This window comes from Mobula birostris, chromosome 7 (genome assembly GCF_030028105.1).
Source record: "Mobula birostris isolate sMobBir1 chromosome 7, sMobBir1.hap1, whole genome shotgun sequence".
NCBI lineage: Eukaryota > Metazoa > Chordata > Chondrichthyes > Myliobatiformes > Myliobatidae > Mobula > Mobula birostris.
The window spans coordinates 39757402-39782949 of record NC_092376.1 but is presented as its reverse complement, the minus strand read 5'-3'; the positions used below and the strand labels follow the sequence as shown (position 1 = coordinate 39782949).

General features: G+C 40.3%; 1 protein-coding gene and 4 non-coding genes across 6 annotated transcripts in view; 1 reads left to right on the top strand and 4 right to left on the bottom strand.

Annotated features, from left to right (window-relative positions):
• The window catches only part of uspl1 (ubiquitin specific peptidase like 1), a 152854-nt gene extending 143600 nt beyond the window's left edge, over positions 1–9254 (top strand). For both annotated transcript variants that reach the window (XM_072262957.1, XM_072262958.1), the window contains one exon: positions 6955–9254. In XM_072262957.1, the coding sequence (XP_072119058.1) occupies positions 6955–8864 (1910 nt within the window). In that variant the 3' untranslated portion in view covers positions 8865–9254. The remainder of the gene's footprint in view (positions 1–6954) is intronic.
• A 9487-nt stretch (positions 9255–18741) lies between these two features.
• Positions 18742–18814, bottom strand: trnav-aac (transfer RNA valine (anticodon AAC)). Its single transcript has one exon. It is a non-coding gene; the product is annotated as a tRNA-Val (tRNA).
• Positions 18815–18996: 182 nt separating this feature from the next.
• On the bottom strand, positions 18997–19070 carry trnan-guu (transfer RNA asparagine (anticodon GUU)). The gene has a single exon. It is a non-coding gene; the product is annotated as a tRNA-Asn (tRNA).
• Positions 19071–23804: 4734 nt separating this feature from the next.
• On the bottom strand, positions 23805–23876 carry trnae-uuc (transfer RNA glutamic acid (anticodon UUC)). Its single transcript has one exon. It is a non-coding gene; the product is annotated as a tRNA-Glu (tRNA).
• Positions 23877–24939: 1063 nt separating this feature from the next.
• trnae-uuc (transfer RNA glutamic acid (anticodon UUC)) lies at positions 24940–25011 on the bottom strand. The gene has a single exon. It is a non-coding gene; the product is annotated as a tRNA-Glu (tRNA).
• Positions 25012–25548: the final 537 nt, after the last annotated feature.

Genomic DNA, 25548 nt, shown 5'->3' with positions numbered 1-25548 from the left:
CAGATTCATTGAAAAGAAATTTAATAGCAGCCGTATACCAACTATTTGAAAAATGGAAAAAACAATATTTCTATATGTAGAAAGTAGTACTGATGAATGGATGATGTGATTAGAATGTACATGACAATTGAATTAATATTAGGATCGATATAATTGCTCTTCCAGAAGGCGTTCGATAAGGTGCCACATAAAAGACTTGCCCATAAGATAAGGATGCAGAGAGCTGGAATACATGGGTGTTTCTCTGGTTGGTTAGCAGTGCGCTGTAGGGGTCGGTGCTGGGCCAGCAACTGTTCACAATATACATTAATGATCTGGAAGACGGGACCGAGTGTAGTGTATCTAAGCTTGCTGATGACACTAAATTGAGTGGAAAAGCAAATTGTGCAGAGGATATGGAGAGTCTGCAGAGAGATATAGATAAGTGAGTGGGCAAGGGTCTGGCAGATGGATTACAATATTGGTAAATGCAAGGTCATCCACGGAAAGGAAAATTGAAGATCAGATTACTATTTAAATGGTAAAGGATTGCAGCATGCTGCTGTGCAGAATGATTTGGGAGTGCTTGTGCATAAATCGCAAAAGGTTGGTTTGCAGGTACAGCAGGCTATCAAGAAGGCAAATGGAACGTTGGCCTTCATTGCTAGAGGATGGAATTTAAGAGCAGGAAGGTTATATGCTGCAACTGTATAGGGTACTGGTGAGGTTGCATCTGGAGTACTGTGTGCTATTCTGGTCTCCTTACTTGAGGAAGAATGTCCTAGCTTGGAGGTGGTGCAAAGGAAGTTCACCAGGTTGATTTCAGAGATGAGGGGATTAGACTATGAGGAGAGATTGAGTCATCGGGGACTGTACTTGCTGCAGTTCAGAAGGAACAGAAAAGATCTTATAGAAACACAGAAAATTATGAAAGGGATAGATAAGATAGAAGCAAGAAAGCTGTTCCCACTGGTTGGTGAGACTAGAACTAGGGGACATAGCCTGAATATCGGGGAGTAAATTTAGGACAGAGATGAGGAACTGCTTTTCCCAGAGAGTGCTGAATCTCTGGAATTCTCTGCCCAATGAAGCAGTGGAAGCTACCTCAGTAAATACTGTATATTTAAGACAAGGTTGGATAGTTTTTTGCATAGTAGTGGTTATGGAGAAAATGTAGGTAGGTGGAGATGAGTCCATAGCCAGATCAGCCATGATCTTATTGAATGACAGAGCAGGCTCGACAGGCCAGATGGCCTACTCCTGCTCCTATTCCTTGTGTTCTTATAAAATGTGTAAGTGAACTAGAATGCAAATGGAGAACTTCCCTCATGGAGGCTTATTAAGATCAGCAACATTCTAATTAAATTGGTGGAAATGAATTCCAAAGGAACATTTTAAATGCAACTAGATATGTACTTGAAGGCAAACGATTAGGACAGTAATGGAGAAATGGTGTGGAATTTGAACTGGTTAGCTCTTCCAGAGCCAGCAAGAGATGAATAACTGAATAATTTGCCTTGTGGCTACATGGCTCTATGACTATATGGATGCAATGTCTGAATCCCAGTTTTACCCAAGCAATAGAACAACCATTTTAAGTTGTATTAATTTGCATAACCGTTAGATTTTATTAAGATGTGGCTAATGTGGTGGTCTATCGATTTGTTCTAATGTAATTTTTAGATTTGCATATCGAAAGTAAACAATGCCATTAAATAAGATGTTAGATTTCCATTTAAGTTTTCTTTCAGTGATACATTTGGAGCTGCTATACATTCTGAGAGAAAGCTTGTATTAATGATTGAACTAGAATGTTTGAATGTCGGGTTGTCATTGGATCTTTGACATGTCTTTGCTGTTCCACATGGACTTGACTGTTCATTTTGTAATTCTGCAGTCAATTTCCTCAACAGAAAAGACCTGTGCCTCAACCTTTACCAACAATTAACTCAGAATTTTTTTAATTAATTTTTCTTTTGGTAGTTATAAATTAATTCTTCATTAACTCCTCATCTTCCCCTTTTATTAAAAGCCTAAAAATCTCCCCAATGCCATCTTTATTTTTGGAAATGATTTTGGTGTAGCTGCTCATAATATCAAAAATATATATGCTGTTTACATAAGTTAAAAGCTGGAAGGGAGGGAGGGAACGTCGACTCAGACCATGAGAGGTCTGCGTCGGGCATTTTCATGCCTTACAAGGGGCAGATTGGAAGTCTGTGTGGAGTGCCAGTCCTCGCACAGACTAGAGCAATGTGTGATTAAGTGCCTTGCTCAAGGGCACAAACACGCTGCCACAGCTGAGGCCCGAACAAGCAACCTTGAGGTAACTAGACGAACGCTTTAACCGCTTGGCCACATGTCCAACATAAAAGCTGGAAAGTACTGGAAAATGTAACAAGCTGGATGACATTTATGCAGAAAGGAACTGTTACTGTTGCAAGTTGATTACCTTCCCATGTGAAATATCAATTCGTTCATCAGAACTAAGCAAAATTATGAAGCTAACAATGTTTTTAATTGCAGATAAAGGGGAAACGTGGGAGGGTGAAGATTTAATCGCACAAGTTGTCATAGTGCAGACTGAGTGGATGGTGAAGATTTGTTCTCTGAAGATGTCTGAAGGATTGTATTGTAAATGAAAGGATGTGAATGAAAACGGATGAGGGAATAAAAATATGTCCAAGCTATGTGGTACTGAACACTGCACATCGTGGAAAATGTCAACATGTCTGGCAGCAACTGGAGAGAGAAAAATAGAATTGTTAGGTCCTCCCAATTAGTGTCCTTCCAGTAGCAGCAATTCAGTTCAGCATACTATATTAAGTGTTTGTGGCTTACTCTGGAGAAAGTAAATGCAAATTGAGTGATCACTTTGCAGAGCAGCTTTGTTCAGTCCTCAAGGGTAGCATCAAGCATCCAGTTGTTGGTAAATAATATTCTAGCCCACTCACATTCTAACCTGTCTTGCTACTCATTATGCTGGGTTTCACTGGAATAGCAGTACATATTCCAACTTGATTCATGATAGCTTTTGGGGCTTCACACTGAATTGAACTATTTCAGGTTTAAAAAAAAATCTTCCAGAATGCAAAGACTGCCAATGCAGGAATCTGGGGTTGATGGTAGGGAAGAATGCTGTTAGAACCCAGTCACTCAACAGCATCTGTGAAGGTAAAAGCTGTATGTTGCTATTTTGGGTTGAGACCTTGCATCACGACTGAGGGATGAGGAAAGGTACAAGGGTTAGGTGGGACAGAGGCTGGTAAATGATAGGTGGAACCATGTAAGGAGTGATGAAGGAGACATGGGAAATGGAAGAAATGTGTCTGTGGGCTCCATTAGCTATTTCAAGGAAAAAGGATGGTTTAGTGGCCCTAGAACTGAAGGCCTCATTGAGAAAATGTGGCAGACATTGAGGAAAAGAATGTGATCTTTTAAAAAAAAAAGGGGGCATGTCATTGAGGTAGCTGTGGGAGTCAGGATAATTGAAGATGTTAGTGTCTTCAGAGATGGAGACTGAGGGATCCAGAAAAGAGATGTCAATGATAGTCCAGGTGAATTTGAAGGCAGGATGGAAGTTGGTAGCTAAGGTGTTGCAGTTGCTTTGTGCTGCTAGTGCAGAGGGTGGCAGCATTGTAGTCATTAATGCAGCAGAGCAAGGTGGTTGGGAGTGGGGTGAGGTGTAGGCAGTGGCACCAGATAGGCTTGGATCTTGAGGATGTTTCCTATGGTTGGTGAATCTCGGACCAGAAGTCACAGCCTCAAAATAGAGGGATGTCTATTTAGAACAGAGATGAGGAATTTCTTTAGCCAGAGGGTGGTGAATCTGTGGAGGCTGAGTCATTGAGTATATTTAAAGCAGAAGTTGTTTGTTTGTCAGGGCACCAATTGTTACGGGGCAAAGTCTGGAGAATGGGGTAGAGAGCGATGATAAATCGGCCACAATGGAATGGTGGAGCAGACTCAGTGGGACGAATGGCCCAATTCTCTTGTTTTATGGTCTTGTGGGTTATTCCACGTGGCTAACAAAAAGACCGGTATAGCTAGGGCCCATGTGCATGCCCATGGCAACACCTTTGATCTCCAGAAAGTGGGAGGAATTGAAAGGAAAACTGAGGGCAACGATAAAAGTTCTGCCATGCAGGAGAGTGTGTTAATGGCAGGGATCCCTTATCAAATAAAGATGCAGAGGGATCCCAAGTTCGTAGCTGGGAGTTGGGCTGGTGGGGGAGGAATGCTGAGGCCTAGAGAGTGGACATCCAAGGTTAAGGTGGGGAGGTGTGACTAGTGAACTGGAAGGTATCAAAATGGTGAAGGGCAAAGAGGTGTTTTGGGTGTAAGTGAGAGGGAACTGGATAAAAGGATTAGCCTGGCAAATGTCTTTTGTCTTTTCATTCATCTCCTGATTACTTATACTCGAGACATATCAAATGCAATTGACAAACTTCACCCACCTTCTTTAACTGGGCACCTCTACCCACTTGTGTTATTGTCTTCGTCTCCAGCTTCTTGCAGAACTTTTCTTGGTTCTCTGCACATCTCTCCCTTTTCGACCACAGAAAACCAATTTAATTTCAAGCTTCATATTTCTCATGAAAGGCCAATAAGCTGAAACACTGCAGCCTCTTGTGATCCTGTGCATTCGAGGCTCCATACCAGGCTTTGGTGCAACCAGTCAGAATGCTCTCCATTAAGCATCTCACTGAGGACCTTACACCTATCTGTATTTCAATACAGATTTGTCATTCCTTGCCCCACTTCCCTAACTGATCAAGATCCATCTTTAAAGTTGTGATAACATTCTTCCCTATTGAGACACTGTTAATTGTGTGCCATCCAGAAACTTACTGATCAAGTCTGTGCATTTGCACCTAAATCATTTATATAGTGAATAACAAAGTCTCAACACTGATCCCTGCAGCACACCACTAGTCACTGGCTTCCATTCCGAGAAAAAACCTTCAACTACCACCTTCTGCTTTATACTAGGTCTCCCTGGATTCTATGGGCCCTGACCTTGTTGAACGCCTTGCTAAAGTCTGAATACCCTATCTTCACCTAACTTTTTTGGTTAGCTCTTCAAAAAAAAACTCTACAAGGTTCGTCAAGTACGATTTTCCACACACAAATCCATGCTGACTGTCCAAATCAGACTCTATCTCTAAATGCTTGTAGATTATTAAGAGGCAAGTAGAAAGAAACTTTGAAAGGAGTATAAGGTTCAAAGGTTCATTTATTATCAAAGTATACAACTTGAAATTCTGCGGGTAGCCACGAAATCAAGAAAGGAAAAAAAGGCAGCACAATCCCCTCCCTGCGCAAAAAAAAAAGAACAAAAATGGAAAAGGCACATCAACACCCAAATCCCCCCTCCTGCCCAGAAAAAACTTAACAAAATGAAACAAGCACATCGACCCCTCCCTGCACAAAAAACAAGAAAGAAATAGGCGATAAGCATATAATATAAAAAAACTAAGACTGAGAAAAGGTCTATAGTCCAAGTCCGTGATCCAAAATGCAGAAAACCTGGGCAACACTCTCCAGGTCCAGCGCCAGACCTTCCCCTCTCCATTGCAGAGTGATCAAAAGATAGGCAGCTGGTGCTCACCCTTGGTACTTGCCTTGATGCTTCAGTCTCCCTTGTTGTACCCCTCAATCTTCTCTCCATGAAGTTCGCGCACACTGCCTCTGCCTCCCTGAATCCTCTTGGAGACTGCAGAGCGCTGAAGCACCCAAACAATTTTTAAGCTTCCACATTCGCCTCAATGCTTCAATCTCCCTCATCGCTTTAATCAACAAACAGTGGAAGCTTTAATCAGTGACATGGAGTTGAACATCGACTTGCGCTGTGCCTGCCATGAGGTTCACGCACGCTGCCTCTGCCTTCCAGATTCCTTTCGGAGATGGCAGAGTGCTGGAACACCCCAACAATCTTCAAGCAGCAAATCACAGGCTCTGACATTTCCAGAATCACATCCAAGATGAAAAACAAATGTAAAAGACATAAAAGAGCAGATATTGGGGCATTTGTGCAAAGTTTATTAAGAATGGGAGAGCAGATTGGGAAAATGGTTATGATAGGATGCTGGGCTTTAAAACAATTTGAATACAAAGAGGTCGTAATAAACTATTATAAAACGTTTGGTTCAGCCACAACTGGTTAAGTGTTCATTCATGGGTGCCAAACATCAGGGAGGATGTGAAGTTCGTGGAGAAAGTGCAGGAAAGGGTTACCAAAATTCCAAGGATGAGTTATGATGTAGGTGGACAAAAACTGATTTTGTTTTTGGAATAGTGGAGATTGCAAGCAAAATGATGGAATTTTTTGAAACAACATTTGTTGACAAAGAAAAGAAAATTGTTACAATGGTGAAACCTTTGGGAAGCGGGGTGGGGAATGAAAATGATTGGTATTGAATAGTTGAAGTTTGAAATGCAGAGTAGGGGTGCTGGTGCAGATGGATTCAATTTCAGTGTTGAAAAGGAAATTGGATGAGATTGGGTAAGTGATGGGGCAGTCTATTCTCAGTGCAATGAGACAAGGCAGGGATTTGCACAGATGAAATGGCCTGAATGGCATCCTTTTGTGATCTTTAATGCTCCTCAATAGTGTACACAAGTGCTCACCATTTAACATTTATACTTTGTATTTTTAGAAAAATGTTTACATGTATATCATATATTATAGACATATAATTGCAGAAGGCGCTGTCCTTGAATCCATAATGTAACCTTGCACTTTAGATCAGTTTTCAGTAAATTTGCATGATGAGCTGTATTTTTAAGAGGCCAAACGTGGGAATTGTCTCAAGGTATTAGGTCACCGTGTCTGCATACTAATGCTAATATGTTTTTAAAGATAGTATGAATATCTACAGTCATTCATTAATTTCCAATATTCCAACAGTGATTTTTTTTTTAAAAATAAGATTAGTTTTGCTTTTAAAGTTTTATTTCAATTTGCTCTTGTAGGTTCATGGCTTCAATGTGATGATTTGCAAGGTTCCAGTTGTTTCAGACGTTTGACGTTAGATGTTCCTGCAGATGAAGTTCACATTGTCATCTGGGAAAATAGTGACTTTGAAAAAAGAACATGGAACAGGGATACCATTCTGCGTTGTGACTCTTCATCTGCCACTTGTCCTAATGCTCCATCCTTAAATACTGAAGCTACTTCCTTTGTGCAACTTCCAACCAAAACATCATTGATGAGTTCTGTTCAGTTTAATACAGTAGTGACACCAATACACAGTACAGTTAAAGAGATTACCACACCATATAAAGACTGTGTAAAACAAAACAATATAAAAGATCTGGAGCATTCAGGAAATGAAACAATGATAACACTGAATCTTACTGAGGTTAAAGTGGATGACAAAGGGAATCCATTGTGCGACACTCAATTCATACCAGATGCACGGCTGTTACAAAATTCACCACAGGTGACTATTGATCGTAATATTGCTGTCCATCCTTCTACCGAAGTACAATATTCAAGTGAACAAGCCCATCAAATGGCTGAAACTTTTGTAAATTTTGATGTGCCTCAAAAACCTGTTTTACATTCTGAAATGTCATCTAGTCCGTTTGGGTCCTTACATTTACAAGGAACTGAGATACCTGATATTCAAATGCCGATGTTACAAAGGGATTCTGCTATGAAAATCCCATCTGAAAATTCAGAAATTCCTTTGAGGTCTGCTAACAAAATACAAAAGGAAGATTGTAATAAAATGCCAGCATCTTCAATGATGAAAACATCTGCAAATAAGCTATCAGCTGATATTACTCAGCCTGCGGTAACTAAACGAAACTTCAGTGCTGGCTGGAGAAAGTGTCTGTTGAATCGTCATCTATCAATGTTGAACACCAATGAACCTAGAACAACTAAGAATGAAGTTGGGAATATTCAAAGGGGTGGTAGAATGACAAATTCAAAGCATCCTGTGAAGGAACATTTTGATGGATTCAAAAGCAAAATTCTTCCAAAACTTGCACAAAAGGCAAGCAAAAATCTACCTGAATCACCAGATCTAACTGTTCCAAACATTACCAGTGTACAAAAGAGCAACCCTCTGTTTGTTAATATGAAGGAAAACTGCAAAGAGTTACTGTCAAAGAAAATATCTTTGGATGTCCATTCTTCAAATAAAATACATCTTTCCAATTCATCAAAATTTGGTAATCCTTTAACACATGAGGCGGGGGCTTGTAATGTGAACTATCAGGGCTCTGTCCCAGTTGATAAAACAGAACTGAATAACATGGATTCCAAAGTTCAAAAGCTCCGTCTTAGGTTACTCAAAAAGCTGCAAACCAAAAAAAATCAATTGGCATCACTCGACCAGTTAATGAAGACTAATCAATGTGAACCTGTGAGCGCTGAACAATCGTTAAATCTGGCAAATAACGATGGAGGCCTGCTGTATGATTTTTTGAATGAACTGTGGCGTCAGCCTGGAGTTGAAGACAATGAATCTGTTTGTACCAGCTCTAGTGCTTCATTGAGCAGTAGTCCAAGCCATGATGAATTACTTGCAGAACTATTCACTGCAACTAGAGCTTCAACTTTGGACTACATGAAACATGACTTGAGACACTTTGAAATGCCACCAGATGGTGGAGTAGCAAATGGAAAACTGAGTAATGACTGCAGCATAGATTCAAAGTCTAGAAACACATCTTCTATTTCAGCTTTAAATATGCAACAAGAAGTTTTCAAAAATGAGCTAATTGGCATAACAAACAACCATGCATCATCTTTTGAGGGTCCTATCAAGGATGAAATATTGGTAGATTTATTGTCCATTTCAACTCTTAACTCATTCACAGGAGAAAATGAATTGCCCATTTTTGATGAAAAACTTTTTGAAAACTGCTAAGAAATGATGGTTCACTGAAACAGTTTTAAAAAAATGCTGTTTAAACAGCAATATTGCTGCTTTTGAATTTACTCTTTGTTTTATCACTAAATTGTGACATGAGTAAAGTTTGCCCAGTCCATATTTGGAAAATTGTTTTACATTCTGGAAATCTCAAGATGAGCATATTTGTGTTTAAAATTTACTTCCACAGGCACTGTTATTTTATAAGTTTCATTGTACCTGGGATCCGAGAATCTGCATTTGCTGCTTCTGAATGCAATGTTTATGGTCATCCACTTTATTTGCTGACATTCTGTTTTGACGTAGTGTGCACCATTATTTATATGAATAATTTTTAAAGTGCAATTTATCAATTCTGAACTGTAAATAAATTTAATATTTCAATAATAGTTGATATGTTATTTGCAACAGATGCAAGAAACTTTGAATAATGATCACTGAGTTCACACCACACAAAAATACACTAAATTCATAGAATGCTTAAACCACTTGAATTATGCTAAAAGCAATTGATCCATTGGAAGGAATGTAACATTAAATTCAGGTATAAAATGTGGGTTCTTATTTTTATCACCTGTAATATAAAAAAGGCAAAAGTTCTGTTTTGTGCAAAAATTGTTTCTAAACTGATCGGAAAGAAATATTTAATAAAGTTACTGTAATTGTATTATAATTATTTTTCCTATAAAAAGGTAAATGCTAGAAATGGTTTGGTACACACCACCACGTTTCTTGCAGTTTTGCCCAAGATTGAAAACTGCATCTTCTCTTGCATAGATACATTTTTTATCTCCAGCATTTATGATATGGGTTCTAGAAGATCCAATAAACAAATCACTGGAAATTCTGTGGGTTGAGTAGTCACAGTTGATGAAACCTGTCAAATTATTTATGTAGGCATTAATTTTAACACCTGGAAGTTTGGTGTTTTTTGAAATTTAACATGTATATTGTGCTGTAAATTGCATCAATACGATGTATCTTGAACTATTTCAATTTTCAGGAAATATTTTTTGTAACAGTTTCTTGGTAGTCCAAAAAGGATTTGTATTTTCTCACTCTTATTCAAAATAGTTCAAAGTCTCACTAGAATTACCTTTTGAGGTTTCTCTGACAATGTAACTTGTTGGTTCTGTTAACTTTCTTATTAAAAGTATAATGACTAAACTTGGCATACTGCTATCAATAACTGTTCCAAATGCTTTAAACCTCATTGAAATTGATCAAATATTTTAATGTAATAATTTAAATGTCAATAATGCTGCTTAAATCTTTCATCACAGAAAACCTAAAGTGGAATGGTACTGAAGAAAAATATGAAAGGTTGAACACCTGTCAGGTTTTTCAAAAAGTAGTTGACATGCAAGCCTTTTGCTTTAGGATGTTGATTATCAAAGATTCCAGATGTCCTGTACATCAAAATCCAAAAGGTTCAAATACCAACCTTGGAATTCTGTGTACCTTGATGTCTCCTAAAAAAATTAATCACAACTTTTATTCATCTTCCTAAATTAATCTCTTATGCATTTGTCATCTCTATCTCCTGTAAATAACATTTGCCAATAGAATTAAAATTAATTTATTGCAACCAGTTTGAGAAGATATAATCTCAACCCTCATGAAAACCAATACTAGTTATTTTAGATTCATAGTTATACAGCATGGAAATAGACCATTTGGCTAATTTCATCCTCCCTGACCTATATTCCTAAACTAATCCCATTTGCCTGTATTTGGCCTGCAGCCATGTATCTGTCTTTACCGTGCTTTCTGTGGAAAAACGTCCTCAAACATCCTTTAGATCATTCCCTTCTCACCTTAAATGAATGCCCTCTAGTTTTAGACTCTTCCCATTCTGGGGGATAAAGTCTGACCATTCTCCTTTAACTATGCTCATTATTTTGTAAATCTTAGTACCTTTGCTCCAGGAAAAACATGTCCTAGCCTATCCAACCTCCAGTCCTGTCAACAAACTTGTTAATCTTTTCCTTGATGATCAGAACTGCATACAGTACCACAAGTATGGCTCAATCAATATTTTGTACAACTGTAACAGGGCATCCCAACTCTTGTACAAGTAACTTCAGAAAATGCATCACTTTGCACCCATCCTGAGTTAAATTTCACCTGCCTCACCTTGGTCCATTTACATAGTTGATCAATATACTGTTGTAATCTTGGATCTCTTTTCACTATCCAATGTTTTTTTTAAGATTCACTAATCTTGCCATCTTTATTTTTGACCAAATTAATATACAGTATACAACAAACAACATAGCCACCAGCACCAGTCCCTGTGACACTCGTTTTGGTCACCAAACAAGAACTTGATCAAATTTGTGAGACATTACTTCCCATGCACAAAGCCATTCTACCTATCTTCCCAAATGCAAATAAATCCTGTCTCTCAGAATCCTTGCCAGTAATTTAATGACCACAGTGTATATCACCACTATGAGTAGCAGAGGTGTGAAATCCATGTGTGAAAGGAGAAGTAATTACAGGTTTAATACCTGTGAAATTGACAGAGATAGATCAATGCTGGAATTTGAAACCATTTCAGAAATGCTGGCAGAACTTGGGATCAGAAACTCTTCTGTTACTCTTTCCATGGATGTTACTTAACTAGCTGAGTTCTTACAATGTATCTGTTTTGGTGACTCAATGTCACCTATGTAACACTGCACATTATCACCTGTTGATGGTGAACTTTTTAAAAAAATTTATTCAAAAAAATGATGGCGATAAATTAAAATTTAAAATATTTTGCATTGGATTATCCCAAATATTCTGTATTTTGTATAAAAAGCATTGACAAAGACCTTACAGAATTAGAAATATAGATTGGTAGACTTGTGAATTTGTGGTGGATTTTTTAAAGTAGCCACTCACAATTGTCTGTGTTTAAAAATGTAGATTTCCCATGGGAATACAAAGCAAACCAGAAAACATTCATTCCGAAAGGGTGGATCAAAATGAATTGCTCTGTTGGGGTGAAATAATGGGAGAGGAAAGATTAAGCTACTCTATTTAATATATAGTTAATGTACTGCAGACTGTAATGTTACTTCAGATTTTCTGCATCAGCAGTTTTCTTCCCTTGGCTAACTGAATTGAATTGACTTTATTTTTTACATCCTTCACATACAGGAGTAAAAGTCTTTGGGTGTTATGTCTTTGTCTCAATGTGCAATGTGTAATTTAATAATTACTATACAACAGAACAGTCAATATAGCTTAGAAATACAATTGTGTCAGCATGAATTAATCAGTCTGATGGTCTGGTGGAAGAAGCTGTTTCAGAGCCTGTTGGTCCTGGCTTTAATGCTGCAATACTGTTTCCTGGATGGTAGCAGCTGGAAGTTTGTGGTTGGGGTGACTCGGGGCCCCCAATGATCCTTTGGGCCCTTTTTATACACCTGTCACTGTAAATGTCCTAAATAGTGGGAAGTTCACATCCACAGATGCGCTGGGCTGTCCACACCACTCTTTGCAGAGTCCTGCGATTGAGGGAAGTACAGTTTCCATACCAGGCAGTGACACAGCCAGTCAGGATGCTCTCAATTATGCCCCTGTAGAAAGTTCTTAGGATCTGGGGATTCATGTCAAACTTCTTCGACCGTCTGAGGTGAAAGAGGTGTTGTTGTGTTTTTAACACCACAAAGCGAGTACGTACAGACGAAGTGAGATCCTCGGTGATGTGTATACCGAGAAACTTAAAGCTGTTCACCCTCTCAATCCCAGATCCATTGATGTCAATAGGGGTGAACCTGTCTCCATTGCTCCTGTAGTCTATAGCCATCTCCTTTGTTTTTGCGGCATTGAGGGAGAGATTGTTTTCTTGACACTACGGTGTCAGGGTGATGACTTCTCTATAGGCTGCCTCATTATTTGAGATAAGGCCAATATATGTATCATCTGCACATTTTATTAGCAGATTGGAGCTGTGGATGTCAAGACAGTCATGGGTATACAGAGAGTAAAGGCGGGGGCTTAGGACACAGCCTGGGGGTGGGGGGGGGGTTCCTGTGTTGAGGGTCAAGGGGTAGAGTGAGGGAGCCCACTCTTACCACCTGCTGGTGATCTGACTGGTGGTGTAGACTCAATATTAAATTTTATTGATACTAGCATTGGTTTATTATTGTCACATATACCAAGATACATTGAAAAGCTTGCATTATAAACTCTATACAGATTTTAAACTAGAATGGTTGGGGGGGTGGGAATCAAATTAAAGAGGCTAGGCGTGAGGAGGTTAGTTCACTACAGGGGGATGGGAACCAGTGCAGAGAGACAGGGGTGTAAAGTGAAACAAAAAGTACTTTGGAGAAAAGTAAAAGTGGCAGGCCGACAAATCCAGGGCAAGCATTAAAGAGGGCCACTTTTCAGCATAATTGTAAAAGGACTGAGAGAGTTGTAAAAGAGCGCCTGAAGGCTTTGTGTGTCAATGCAAGGAGCATTCGTAATAAGGTGGATGAATTGAAAGTGCAGATTGTTATTAATGATTATGATATAGTTGGGATCACAGAGACATGGCTCCGGGGTGACCAGGGATGGGAGCTCAACGTTCAGGGATGTTCAATATTCAGGAGGGATAGACATGAAGGAAGGGGAGGTGGGGTGGCATTGCTGGTTAAAGAAGAGATTAACGCAATAGAAAGGAAGGACATAAGCCAGGAAGATGTGGAATCAATATGGGTGGAGCTGCGTAACACTAAGGGGCAGAAGACGCTGGTGGGAGTTGTGTACAGGCCACCTAACAGTAGTAGTGAGGTCGGAGATGGTATTAAACAGGAAATTAGAAATGTGTGCAATAAAGGAACAGCAGTTATAATGGGTGACTTCAATCTACATGTAGGTTGGGTGAACCAAATTGGTAAAGGTGCTGAGGAAGAGGATTTCTTGGAATGCATGCGGGATGGTTTTTTGAACCAACATGTCGAGGAACCAACTAGAGAGCAGGCTATTCTGGACTGGGTTTTGAGCAATGAGGAAGGGTTAATTAGCGATCTTGTCGTGAGAGGCCCCTTGGGTAAGAGTGACCATAATATGGTGGAATTCTTCATTAAGATGGAGAGTGACATAGTTAATTCAGAAACAAAGGTTCTGAACTTAAAGAGGGGTAACTTTGAAGGTATGAGACGTGAATTAGCTAAGATAGACTGGCAAATGACACTTAAAGGATTGACGGTGGATATGCAATGGCAAGCATTTAAAGGTTGCATGGATGAACTACAACAATTGTTCATCCCAGTTTGGCAAAAGAATAAATCAAGGAAGGTAGTGCACCCGTGGCTGACAAGAGAAATTAGGGATAGTATCAATTCCAAAGAAGAAGCATACAAATTAGCCAGGGAAAGTGGATCACCTGAGGACTGGGAGAAATTCAGAGTTCAGCAGAGGAGGACAAAGGGCTTAATTAGGAAGGGGAAAAAAGATTGAGAGAAAACTGGCAGGAAACATAAAAATGGACTGTAAAAGCTTTTATAGATATGTGAAAAGGAAAAGACTGGTAAAGACAAATGTCGGTCCCCTGCAGACAGAAACAGGTGAATTGATTATGGGGAGCAAGGACATGGCAGACCAATTGAATAATTACTTTGGTTCTGTCTTCACTAAGGAGGACATAAATAATCTTCCAGAAATAGTAGGGGACAGAGGGTCCAGTGAGTTGGAGGAACTGAGCGAAATACATGTTAGTCGGGAAGTGGTGTTAGGTAAATTGAAGGGATTGAAGGCAGATAAATCCCCAGGGCCAGATGGTCTGCATCCCAAGGTGCTTAAGGAAGTAGCCCAAGAAATAGTGGATGCATTAGTGATAATTTTTCAAAACTCGTTAGATTCTGGACTAGTTCCTGAGGATTGGAGGGTGGCTGATGTAACTCCACTTTTTAAAAAAGGGAGAGAGAAACCGGGGAATTATAGACCGGTTAGCCTAACGTCGGTGGTGGGGAAACTGCTGGAGTCAGTTACCAAGGATGTGATAACAGCACATTTGGAAAGCGGTGAAATGATTGGACAAAGTCAGCATGGATTTGTGAAAGGAAAATCATGTCTGACGAATCTCATAGAATTTTTTGAGGATGTAACTAGTAGAGTGGATAGGGGAGAACCAGTGGATGTGGTATATTTGGATTTTCAGAAGGCTTTTGACAAGGTCCCACACAGGAGATTAGTGTGCAAACTTAAAGCACATGGTATTGCGGGTAAGGTATTGGTGTGGGTGGAGAGTTGGTTAGCAGACAGGAAGCAAAGAGTGGGAATAAACGGGACCTTTTCAGAATGGCAGGCGGTGACTAGTGGGGTACCGCAAGGCTCAGTGCTGGGACCTCAGTTGTTTACAATATATATTAATGACTTGGATGAGGGAATTAAATGCAGCATCTCCAAGTTTGCGGATGACAGGAAGCTGGGTGGCAGTGTTAGCTGTGAGGAGGATGCTAAGAGGATGCAGGGTGACTTGGATAGGTTGGGTGAGTGGGCAAATTCATGGCAGATGCAATTTAATGTGGATAAATGTGAAGTTATCCACTTTGGTGGCAAAAATAGGAAAACAGATTATTATCTGAATGGTGGCCGATTAGGAAAAGGGGAGGTGCAACAAGACCTGGGTGTCATTATACACCAGTCATTGAAAGTGGGCATGCAGGTACAGCAGGCGGTGAAAAAGGCGAATGGTATGCTGGCATTTATAGCGAGAGGATTCGAGTACAGGAGCAGGGAGGTACTACTGCAGTTGTACAAGGCCTTGGTGAGACCACACCTGGAGTATTGTGTGCAGTTTTGGTCCCCTAATCTGAGGAAAGACATCCCTGCCATAGAGGGAGTACAAAGAAGGTTCAGCAGATTGATTCCTGGGATGGCAGGACTTTCATATGAAGAAAGACTGGATGAACTGGGCTTGATGAAAGCCCAGGACTTTCATATGAAGAAAGACTGGATGAACTCATTGGAATTTAGAAGATTGAGGGGGGGATCTGATTGAAACGTATAAGATCCTAAAGGGATTGGACAGGCTAGATGCAGGAAGATTGTTCCCGATGTTGGGGAAGTCCAGAATGAGGGGCCACAGTTTGAGGATAGAGGGGAAGCCTTTTAGGACCGAGATTAGGAAAAACTTCTTCACACAGAGAGTGGTGAATCTGTGGAATTCTCTGCCACAGGAAACAGTTGAGGCCAGTTCATTGGCTATATTTAAGAGGGAGTTAGATATGGCCCTTGTGGCTACAGGGGTCAGGGGGTATGGAGGGAAGGCTGGGCCAGGGTTCTGAGTTGGATGATCAGCCATGATCATAATAAATGGCGGTGCAGGCTCGAAGGGCCGAATGGCCTACTCCTGCACCTATTTTCTATGTATGTTTCTATGTATTAAAATCATTACACTCTGCATTGTGGTAAAACAACAACAATGCAGAATAAAGTGTAAAAGTTACAGAAGAAGTGCAATGCAGGTAAACAATAAAATGTAAAAACATAGGTAGGTTCTGATTTTTGAGTCCATTTTATCTTACAAGAGGTAGATTCAAGAGTCTGATAACAGTGGGAAAGAAGCTATCCTTGAGCCTGGTGGTAAATGCTTTAAGGCTTTTGTACCTTCAGCCCAATGGGAGAGGGGAGAAGAGAGAATTTCTGGGGAGGGTGGGGTCTTTGATTATGTTGGCTGCTTTACTGAGGCAGCAAGAAATGGAATCGTGGTTAGACAACATTTATACTTATCTTAAACCCTGATCCTACTGAATGTCACAGCTGTCTTGAAGAATTATGATAGATTAATTATGGTGTGTTCTTTGTAATAATTTCCATTAAAGTAATAAATCTCCCTCTTGTTTCCTTCAGTCCAGTTTATCTGCAAAGTTGGGTTGGCAAAACTGAAGATAATTTTACTCAATTGTTGCCCCCCCCCAAGTATTGAAATAACATAGAGTAGAAATATGACCCAAGGGTTTCGGGGGAAAGGGGTTTCAGCTTTGTGACAAACGAGATGCTGGAGTTATTATATTGGAGCAGAGAAGGCTCTGCATATTCAATAGAGCTCTATAAGTGCATAAAGATTTTGATAATCTCCCAGTGGCAGAAGAATTGATCTCTGAAGGTTAAGGAGGTTTTTTTCAATGTTTCAACCATGACAAACCATGATCCATACACAGTCAATTGATATGAACTAGAATGCATTTCCTAGAAAGATGGTGAAAGTAGAACGGTATCATTCAAAATGAAAATAGTGGATGAATACTTGAAGTGAAGTAATCACAGGGTTTGTACTAACACTGAGAATGTGAGACCAACTGAGTCAACTTGACGGTGCTAAGGATGAAGAGTTTCTAAAAACTTTCTGGGATAACTATAAAGCAAGATATTTTTAGTTTCACAAAAAAAGACATTTTCAACAAGGAAATTTTAGGAGATACTGATCATAATATCACGAGGTTTGTGTAGTTAAATAAAAGAAGGAACAATTTAATGTCAAAAAGATTTAATGTAAGAAAGGTTAGTTTCAAAAGGATGAGAATAAATCCAACCCACATAGACAAGCAAAGCTGTAGCAGAACACTTGATAAATAAAAAAGATTTATATATGAAGCAAAACAAAGGTTGTTTATAGAATAGAACAGAAACAGGCTCTCAGTCCATTACTACACCATGCCCATGCCAGCCATTTCATGCCAATCCATACCAATCCTGTTCACCAGCACTTCGTTCATAGCCTTCTGCACCTTGGGGATTCTAGTACTCGATTAAATGTTGTGAGAGTATTGCCACCATCACCTCAGGCAACGTGTTTCAGATGCCACGCAAACTTCCCGACATCATTTACCCTAAACCTGTGCCCCTTCGTTTTAGGCAGCAATTATGAGAATTTATTTTGTTTCATTCATTTTTTTTTCTTTTGCCCTCAGAAACCCTTCTACCTCTACTGCTGTATAGAAAACAAACCCAGTCTGTCTGTGGTGACGAACTACACACTTTACTCTTGCCGTGGCATAAACTACGTGCTGTAAAGTTGCAGAATAACCATGACTTTACCTGTGGCAACCAAAAATTTAATCATTTCTGGCAGGGCCCCAGAAATCGCTTTCCCTTGCTCCTTTAGTAGTTAGGGATCCGTCCAGCTAGACCCCAGGGAGTAACCCACCTTTAATCCACTTTATATCTCTTTTTTAATGATAACCTGTTCCCGGATTTCACCAGCTCTGACATGAATTCTCTAATTGCAGATGCACTCCTTAGCGAATACAGATGCGAAGTAGCTACATAAGACATTTCCAACATCCTGTGCTCCGTGCACATACTGTCCTTTTGCCCCTAGTGGAGTTTGTTCTTAAAACTGGTTTCCTTCTTGTTTTTCGTATACTTTGAACAGGTTGCACATATTAGCAAGAACTCGAATGAATACAAAGAAATAGCGGGGAGGTAAAAAATAAGACTGTCAGAACGGCCTTCAGCCTGAAATGTTCTTATTTTCAAAGATGCTGACTGGATCTGCTGAGTGCTTCCAGCATTTTCAGATTTTCTTCTTCCTAGCATCTGCAGCCTAATGTCTAGCTTTAAAAAGATTTTATTAACATTGTTGAAATACATTATTCTATCAATTTTATTCCATTCCTGGGATTGAAAACATGTTTAATCAGCAGTATATAGCTTCCGCTGTTTCCAAATCTTAGTGAACAGCGATTGTAACTGCAGTAATACCGGAGAACAGCTAAGGGTCTCGGCCCGAAACGCCGACTGTACCTCTTCCTAGAGATGCTGCCTGGCCTGCTGCGTTCACCAGCAACTTTGATGTGTGTTGCTTGAATTTCCAGCATCGGCAGAATTCCTCGTGTTTACAATGTTTCAATTCGCAGTTTAAATGTTTAATGAATTAAAATATAGATGTTTCCGCCCGGTTTCGAACCGGGGACCTTTCGCGTGTTAGGCGAACGTGATAACCACTACACTACGGAAACGAAGTCATAAGAAAGCTTTACTTGTTCCCCCATGTGTAATTAAAGTTTCATGTATATATACATTTACAATGATAGTACTAAGTTATGCTAAAATTATCACAGTTGACTCCAATATTTATAAACAGTCTCCTTTCTAATGTATTTTAAATTTATCAAGATAATTTCAATTGAAAAAAATCATGCGTCCCTGGGTGGGCTCGAACCACCAACCTTTCGGTTAACAGCCGAACGCGCTAACCGATTGCGCCACAGAGACGATGACGATAATTGAATGAGAACCACAACTGAACTACGACAAAATATTGTGATTGGTTCATTAGTTGTGTTGCTATTATAAATAATAAGATTCTGCTGTCCCTGTGTATATAACCCTTCTGCAAACCGCAACAAATTAACTGACAAGAGAACATCTGCATATGCTGGATATCCAAGCAACACACACAAAATGCTGGAGGAACTCAGCAGGCCAGGCAGCATCTATGGAAAAGAGCACTATCGACGTTTTGGGCTGAGACCCTTCAGTAGGACTCTATGTGACTATGGAATTTCTATGAGTAACTTCGCTGCGCAAATACTGCAATCATTTCCGACCACTTGCTTAAACTGGCTTTGGAATCCCTGTAAACCACCAGCCTCTGGAATCAACGGAGTATAACAAAATCTCTGTAACACACATTCACTTCGGACTCAAAGTAAGTAGGGTAATTGAGGTCAACCCTCAGATGAAATTAAAAAGATTAAGGTAATTTACAGCTAAAGACAGCCGAGAAAGAAGAAACAGCTTGCAGTCAGGAGGACAAAAGAGTGGAGACAATCTCGTCGGGGGTGGGTGGTCTAGGACATCTTTGTCTGGTCAATGGTGTTAACGAATGAGTTGAATGGTTCCCACCCACCACGTTCCACCTCATTTGGTCTCACCTATCACCTGCCAGCTAGTACTCCTCCCGACCACCCCCCACCACCACCAGCACCACCGCCTTTCTTCTTCTGGTTTATGAGCCCTTCCTTCCAGTCCTGATGAAGGGTCATGGCGACTGTTTATTACCCTCTATAGATGCTGCCTGACTTGCTGAGTTCCCCCAGAATTTTGTGAGTGTCGCTAGAGAGAATCCAAACATGTTTTATGAGTAGATAAAGAACAGGAAGATAGCTAACAAAAGAGCTAACTTTAAGACCAAAAAGATCTCCTGTGTGTGGAGGTGCTGGGTTGAGCAAGAGCCTGAAATATCGTTTTGTAATCTTATGGGGTAAATAAAGATGATGGTAATGAATGGTGAACTATTAGAATTATAGAACACCACAGCACATAAACAGGCTGTTTGGCCCATCTAGTCTGTGCCAAACTATTTATCTGCCTAGTCCAATTGACCTGCAACTGGACCATATGCCACCACCCCCACCATCCACTTAGCTATCCAAATTTCTCTTAAGTGTTAAAATCGAACCTGCATCCACCACTTCTGCTGGCAGCTCATTACACACTCTCACCACACTCTGAGTAAAAAAAAAATCCCCCTTGTGTCCCCTCAAACATTTCACCTTTCACACTTAACCCATGACCTCTTGTTCCAAGATCTCAGTGGAACAAAAGCCTGCTTGCATTTACCCCATCTATTCCTCTCATAATTTTGTATACCTCTATTAAATCATCCTTCATTCTCCTATGTTCCAGGGAATTAAGTCCTAACCAATTCAACCTTTCCCTATAACTCAGGTCCTACAGTCCTGGCAACGTTCTTATAAATTTTCTCTGCACTCATTCAGTATTATTGGCATCTTTCCTGTAGGTAGGTGACCACACTGCATACAGTACTCCAAGTTAGACCTTAACGTCTAATACAACTTCAACATAACATTCCAACTCCTATACTCGGTACTTTGATTTATGAAGGCTTATGTGCCAAAAGCTCTCTTTATGACCTTATTGATTTGTGATGCTACTTTTCAGGAATTATGGATCTGTATTACCCGATCACTCTGTTCCACCACAGTCCTCCGTGTCCTACCGCTCACCATGTAAGTCATACCCTGGTTTATCCTCTCAAAGACCAACAATTCACATTTGTCTGCATTAAATTCCATCTGCCAGTTTTTCCAACTGCAAGCTCTGATAGTCTTCCTCACTGCTCACTGGCCTATAATTTCCCGGCTTATTCTTAGAGTTTATTCAAAGATTAGTCATAGTCATACTTCATTGATCCCGAGGGAAATTGCCACACTGATCTTCCAGAGGACATACTTTGTCCCTTGCTATCCTTTAACTCTTAATATATCTGTAGAAGCTCTTGATATTTTCCTTTACCATGTCTGCTGGACCAACCTCATGCCTTCTTTTAGCCCTCCTGATTTCCTTCTTAAGTGTTCTCTTGCATTTCTTATATATCAAGTACGTAACTCATTTGTTCTCTCCTACCTATACCTACTATGCATCCTTGTATTTATCACACTTCTTTATTTTGTCCCCATGCCTCACTGCAACTTACCACACTAACTGCTATTTTGCCCTATCATCTGCTTGTCTTTCCTGACAATCTCACTGCACACTGCATCTAGTTGTATACCAAATGCCCCTTCCTTAGCCTTATTTTCCCCGTTCACATCCCCCTGCCAAATTAGTTGAAACCTCCTCAAAAGCTCTAGCAAACGTGCCCGCTAGGATATTGGTCCCCCTCAGGTTCAGGTAGAACCTGTTCTTTTTTTTACGGGTTGTACCTTCCCCAGAAGAGATCCCAATGATACAGAAATCCGAAACCCTGCCCTCTGCACTAATTCCTCAGCCTCTCATCCATCTGCCAAATCATCCTATTCCTACCCTCACTGGCACGTGGCACAGGTAGCAATCCAGAGATTACTACCCTGGAGGTCCTGCTTTTCGGCTTTTTACCTATCCCCTATATTGCTGGCATTGGAGAGGATCCGGAGGAGGTTCACAAGGATGATTCCAGGAATGAAAGGGTTATCATTTGAGGAACGTTTGATGGCTCTGCGTCTGTATTCGCTGGAATTCAGAAGGATGAGGAGGATCTCATTGAAACCTTTCAAATGTTGAAAGGCCTAGACAGAGTAGATGTGGAAAGGATGTTTCCCATGGTGGGGGAGTCTAGGACAACAGGGCACAGCCTCAGGATAGAGGGGCGCCCTTTCAAAACAGGGATGTGGAGAAATTTCTTTAGCCAAAGGTTGGTGAATGTGTGGAATTTGTTGCCACATGCCAGGTCAGGTCATTGGGTGTATTTAAGGCAGAGACTGATAAGTTCTTGATTGACATGGCATCAAAGGTTACGGGGAGAAGAAAAAAGGATCAGCCATGATTGAACGGTGGAGCAGACTCAATGGGCCAGATGGCCTATATCTTATGGTCTTATAAGATAGACTCTTGACCTCAACTATCTACTTCGTTATGACCTGGCCCCTTATTTTCTGCTTGCATTTCATTTTCTTTGTAGCTTGTTTTACCTTGTTCTATCTCAATGCACTGTGTATTGATTTGATCTTCATGAACTGTATGCATGACATTCCAATTCCTTAATATTAATGGGGCATACTTTCTTAAAAAGGCCACAAATCCAAAACACATGATTAAAATTTATCTCCATGAAATTACTTATAACTTTACAGAAGCTGCTTGACAGGGTGAGTTCCTTCAGCAGTCTGTTTTATTTTACTCCAAACTTTGGTTTGTCTATTCTAAGGCATGTGTTGCTGTGGGGAGTGATGTCTAAAGACTGATTTTTTTTTGAGGAGGCAACAAGGAGAGTTGAAGACGCAACCTGTTTGCTTTCGAGAAGGTTTTTTTGACAAGGTCCTGTATAGCATACAGGTCAAAAAAGGTAAAAGCCCTTATGGTCCAAGAGAGACAGACGAGAATGGAAGATCAGCTTTATGGGACAAGAGGAAAGTATAATAGTAGATGTAAACTGTTTGCTGGAGAGACTCAGCAGGTCGAGCAGCAACTGTGGGGCATAGGGTTGGGGGAGAAATTAGGACGTTTGGGTTGTAAACCCTGCATGGAGAGTCCCTGGTATTGATAGCAAGATACCATTGCTAAAAGTTGCATGTTGCTCTTGGTCACCTCCCTTTTGCTCTCCTACACTGATAAACCCAGCAGTTTCTTGCACCACATGAGATAAACCTTCATGCTTATCGGCTAGTTCTTGAGAAACACAAAACATTAGGGACAAGAGGGCTCCATCCAGCCATTGGGGCGTGCTTATCACTCCTCAAAATCTTTCAACTTAGCTCCTAAAATTCCTCAGTTCCCTTATGTCCGGGAATCTATCTACTTCTGAAGCGTGGCCGGCATTTTAAGTTTTTTTTCTCTCTCTGGGCATGTTTTTGTTTGTGGTAAAGCGAGGAGAACTTTGTTGCTACTGCCTGGTGAGAGCGCTGTAAGGTTTGATTACAAACCGGAATTAACAAGCTAAACGAAGGCGCTTTAAGAGTCATATCATCATAACTCGGAACTACAGACCGATTACTCTATTAAACTTGCCATTTTCGTGTCCGCCTTAAATATGTTGCACCCGGAACACGACACAGAGTGACCGAATTAAAATACGAAACCACCGCAAAACAAATATTCCGCCTTTGTAAACGGTGCACTAGAAAGCCCTCATTAAATATATTAAATGTGGAGTCGCGATGACATTCGCTTTAAATTATGAACCCAAATCCTCAAAAAATGTACGGAACACTGCCATTATTGGCACTTGCCTTTCCAAACAACACAACGCTTTGGTGGTGGTTCTATATGATTCATGGTTCTGTAGATTTACGCTGCAGTGGTCCCTCCTGGTCTAACGTGAAAACTACTGCTGAGCTGCATCAGCCATTTAAGTAAGAGTACATAGTTAATTTTAATTTCGATAGAAAAATAAATGAGGTCTGTCACGACTTTTACTGAAGTGTGTACTGGAAGAAAAAGAGTTTTTAAAAAGTGATTAAACTACAACAAAAAAGGAAACCGGGGGGAGGGGGGGAAAAACTTCAATTCCCATACCGGGAGTCGAACCCGGGCCGCCTGGGTGAAAACCAGGAATCCTAACCGCTAGACCATATGGGAGATTGATATTGACAGGATCACAAAATGTCTTAATAAATGTACATCACGGTAGTTGTTAGATTGACTGCAGTTATATCGTGGGCCAAAGGGCCTGTATGGTGCTGTACTTTTCTATGTATGTTAATTACGCCACAAGAATTTATATAGTTATATACTATGATCTTTTTGATTTATTTATCGAAAGGGAGGTAGCAGAAGAAAATGGACGAGAAGGTTGGAGTACTTACAGACATGTAATAGGTGAAGTCAGGTGAGGGGAAAGGTAGGTGGGGGTCGTGGGGGGAATGGATTAAGAAGCTGGGAGGTGATAGGAGAAAGAAGAAGAAAAAGGAGGAAGGAGGAGAAGAAGAAGAAGAGGAGGAGGAGGAGCGGGAGGAAGAGGAAGAAGAAGAAGAAGCGAGGACAGTGGACCGTGGAACGAAGGGGGAACCAGCTGGGCAGGTGAGGCTTCTGCCCCCTTCTTTTCCAGTCCTGATGAAAGGTCTCGGCTGGAATCGTCATCTGTTTATTCCCCTCCATAGATGCTGACTACGTGCTGAGTTACTCCAACATTTTGTGTGCGTTGCTCAAGATTTCCAGCGTCTGCATAATCTTTAGAGTTTATGATTTTCTGCAATTAATTTCCTGGGTTACTCCGTAAGTATCTCCCATACTTGGTTGTGACCTCTAAGCGAAGACGGACAAGAGCAGCAAACGGATGAGAAAACCACTTCTGAACTTTCCCTCCAACTCATAGAAAATCCTGGGCATCTAAATCCCAACCCCTCTTTTATGGATCTGAATCCTGAAACCTCCCACTCCACATCATCGTGGAAAAAAATGCAATCATTTATGAAAGTGGCGCAGCAATTGATAAATGTTACCTTACCAGCGAGTCGAAGAAAACCGAATAATAAATTCAAAAATTCAACAATGGCATCAAACCAGATACAAAGGGATATTGTGTAGATTTATCCTGACCACTAAACGTAGTATAAATGCGATCAAGCCAAATCCCCTGTACTACGTACCAAGAACCAAGAACAAAAAAACTTTTTATAAGGAAGATACATAAAACAACTATTTCCCATACCGGGAGTCGAACCCGGGCCGCCTGGGTGAAAACCAGGAATCCTAACCGCTAGACCATATGGGAGATATTGAAATAAGGATTACTAAATATATTAATTAACCTGGTCTCCCTTTCAAAATGTTCTTTTTCAAAGTGTATTTTAATGTTAATTTTCAATTTTATCTTTTAATAAAAGAGCACTTCTATATTTTATAATCTGACTATATATATGCACACACACGAATGTAGGTAAAATGGTTAACAACGTTAAATTTGGTGGAGTTGTACAAAGTTGGGATATTGTCAAACGTAAGGATATAGACCAGTTGGAAAAGTGGAAAAGAAATAAGGGATGGAGATTAAATCCAGCGTTAGGTGTTTCACTTTGGGGAGGTTAAATGCAAGAGGAAAGTATACAGTTAATGGACGGACTCTCAGAAACGATGTATGGAGAGATCAAGAAGTTATGTTGCTTTCGTCAGGAGGGGTGTTGAGTAGAAAAGTCAGGAAATCACATTGCAGTTCTATAAAACGTTGGTTAGGCCACATTTGGAGTACCGTGTGCAATTCTTGTTGCCGCATTATAGGAAGGATGTGGAGGCTTTGGAGAGGTGTACCATG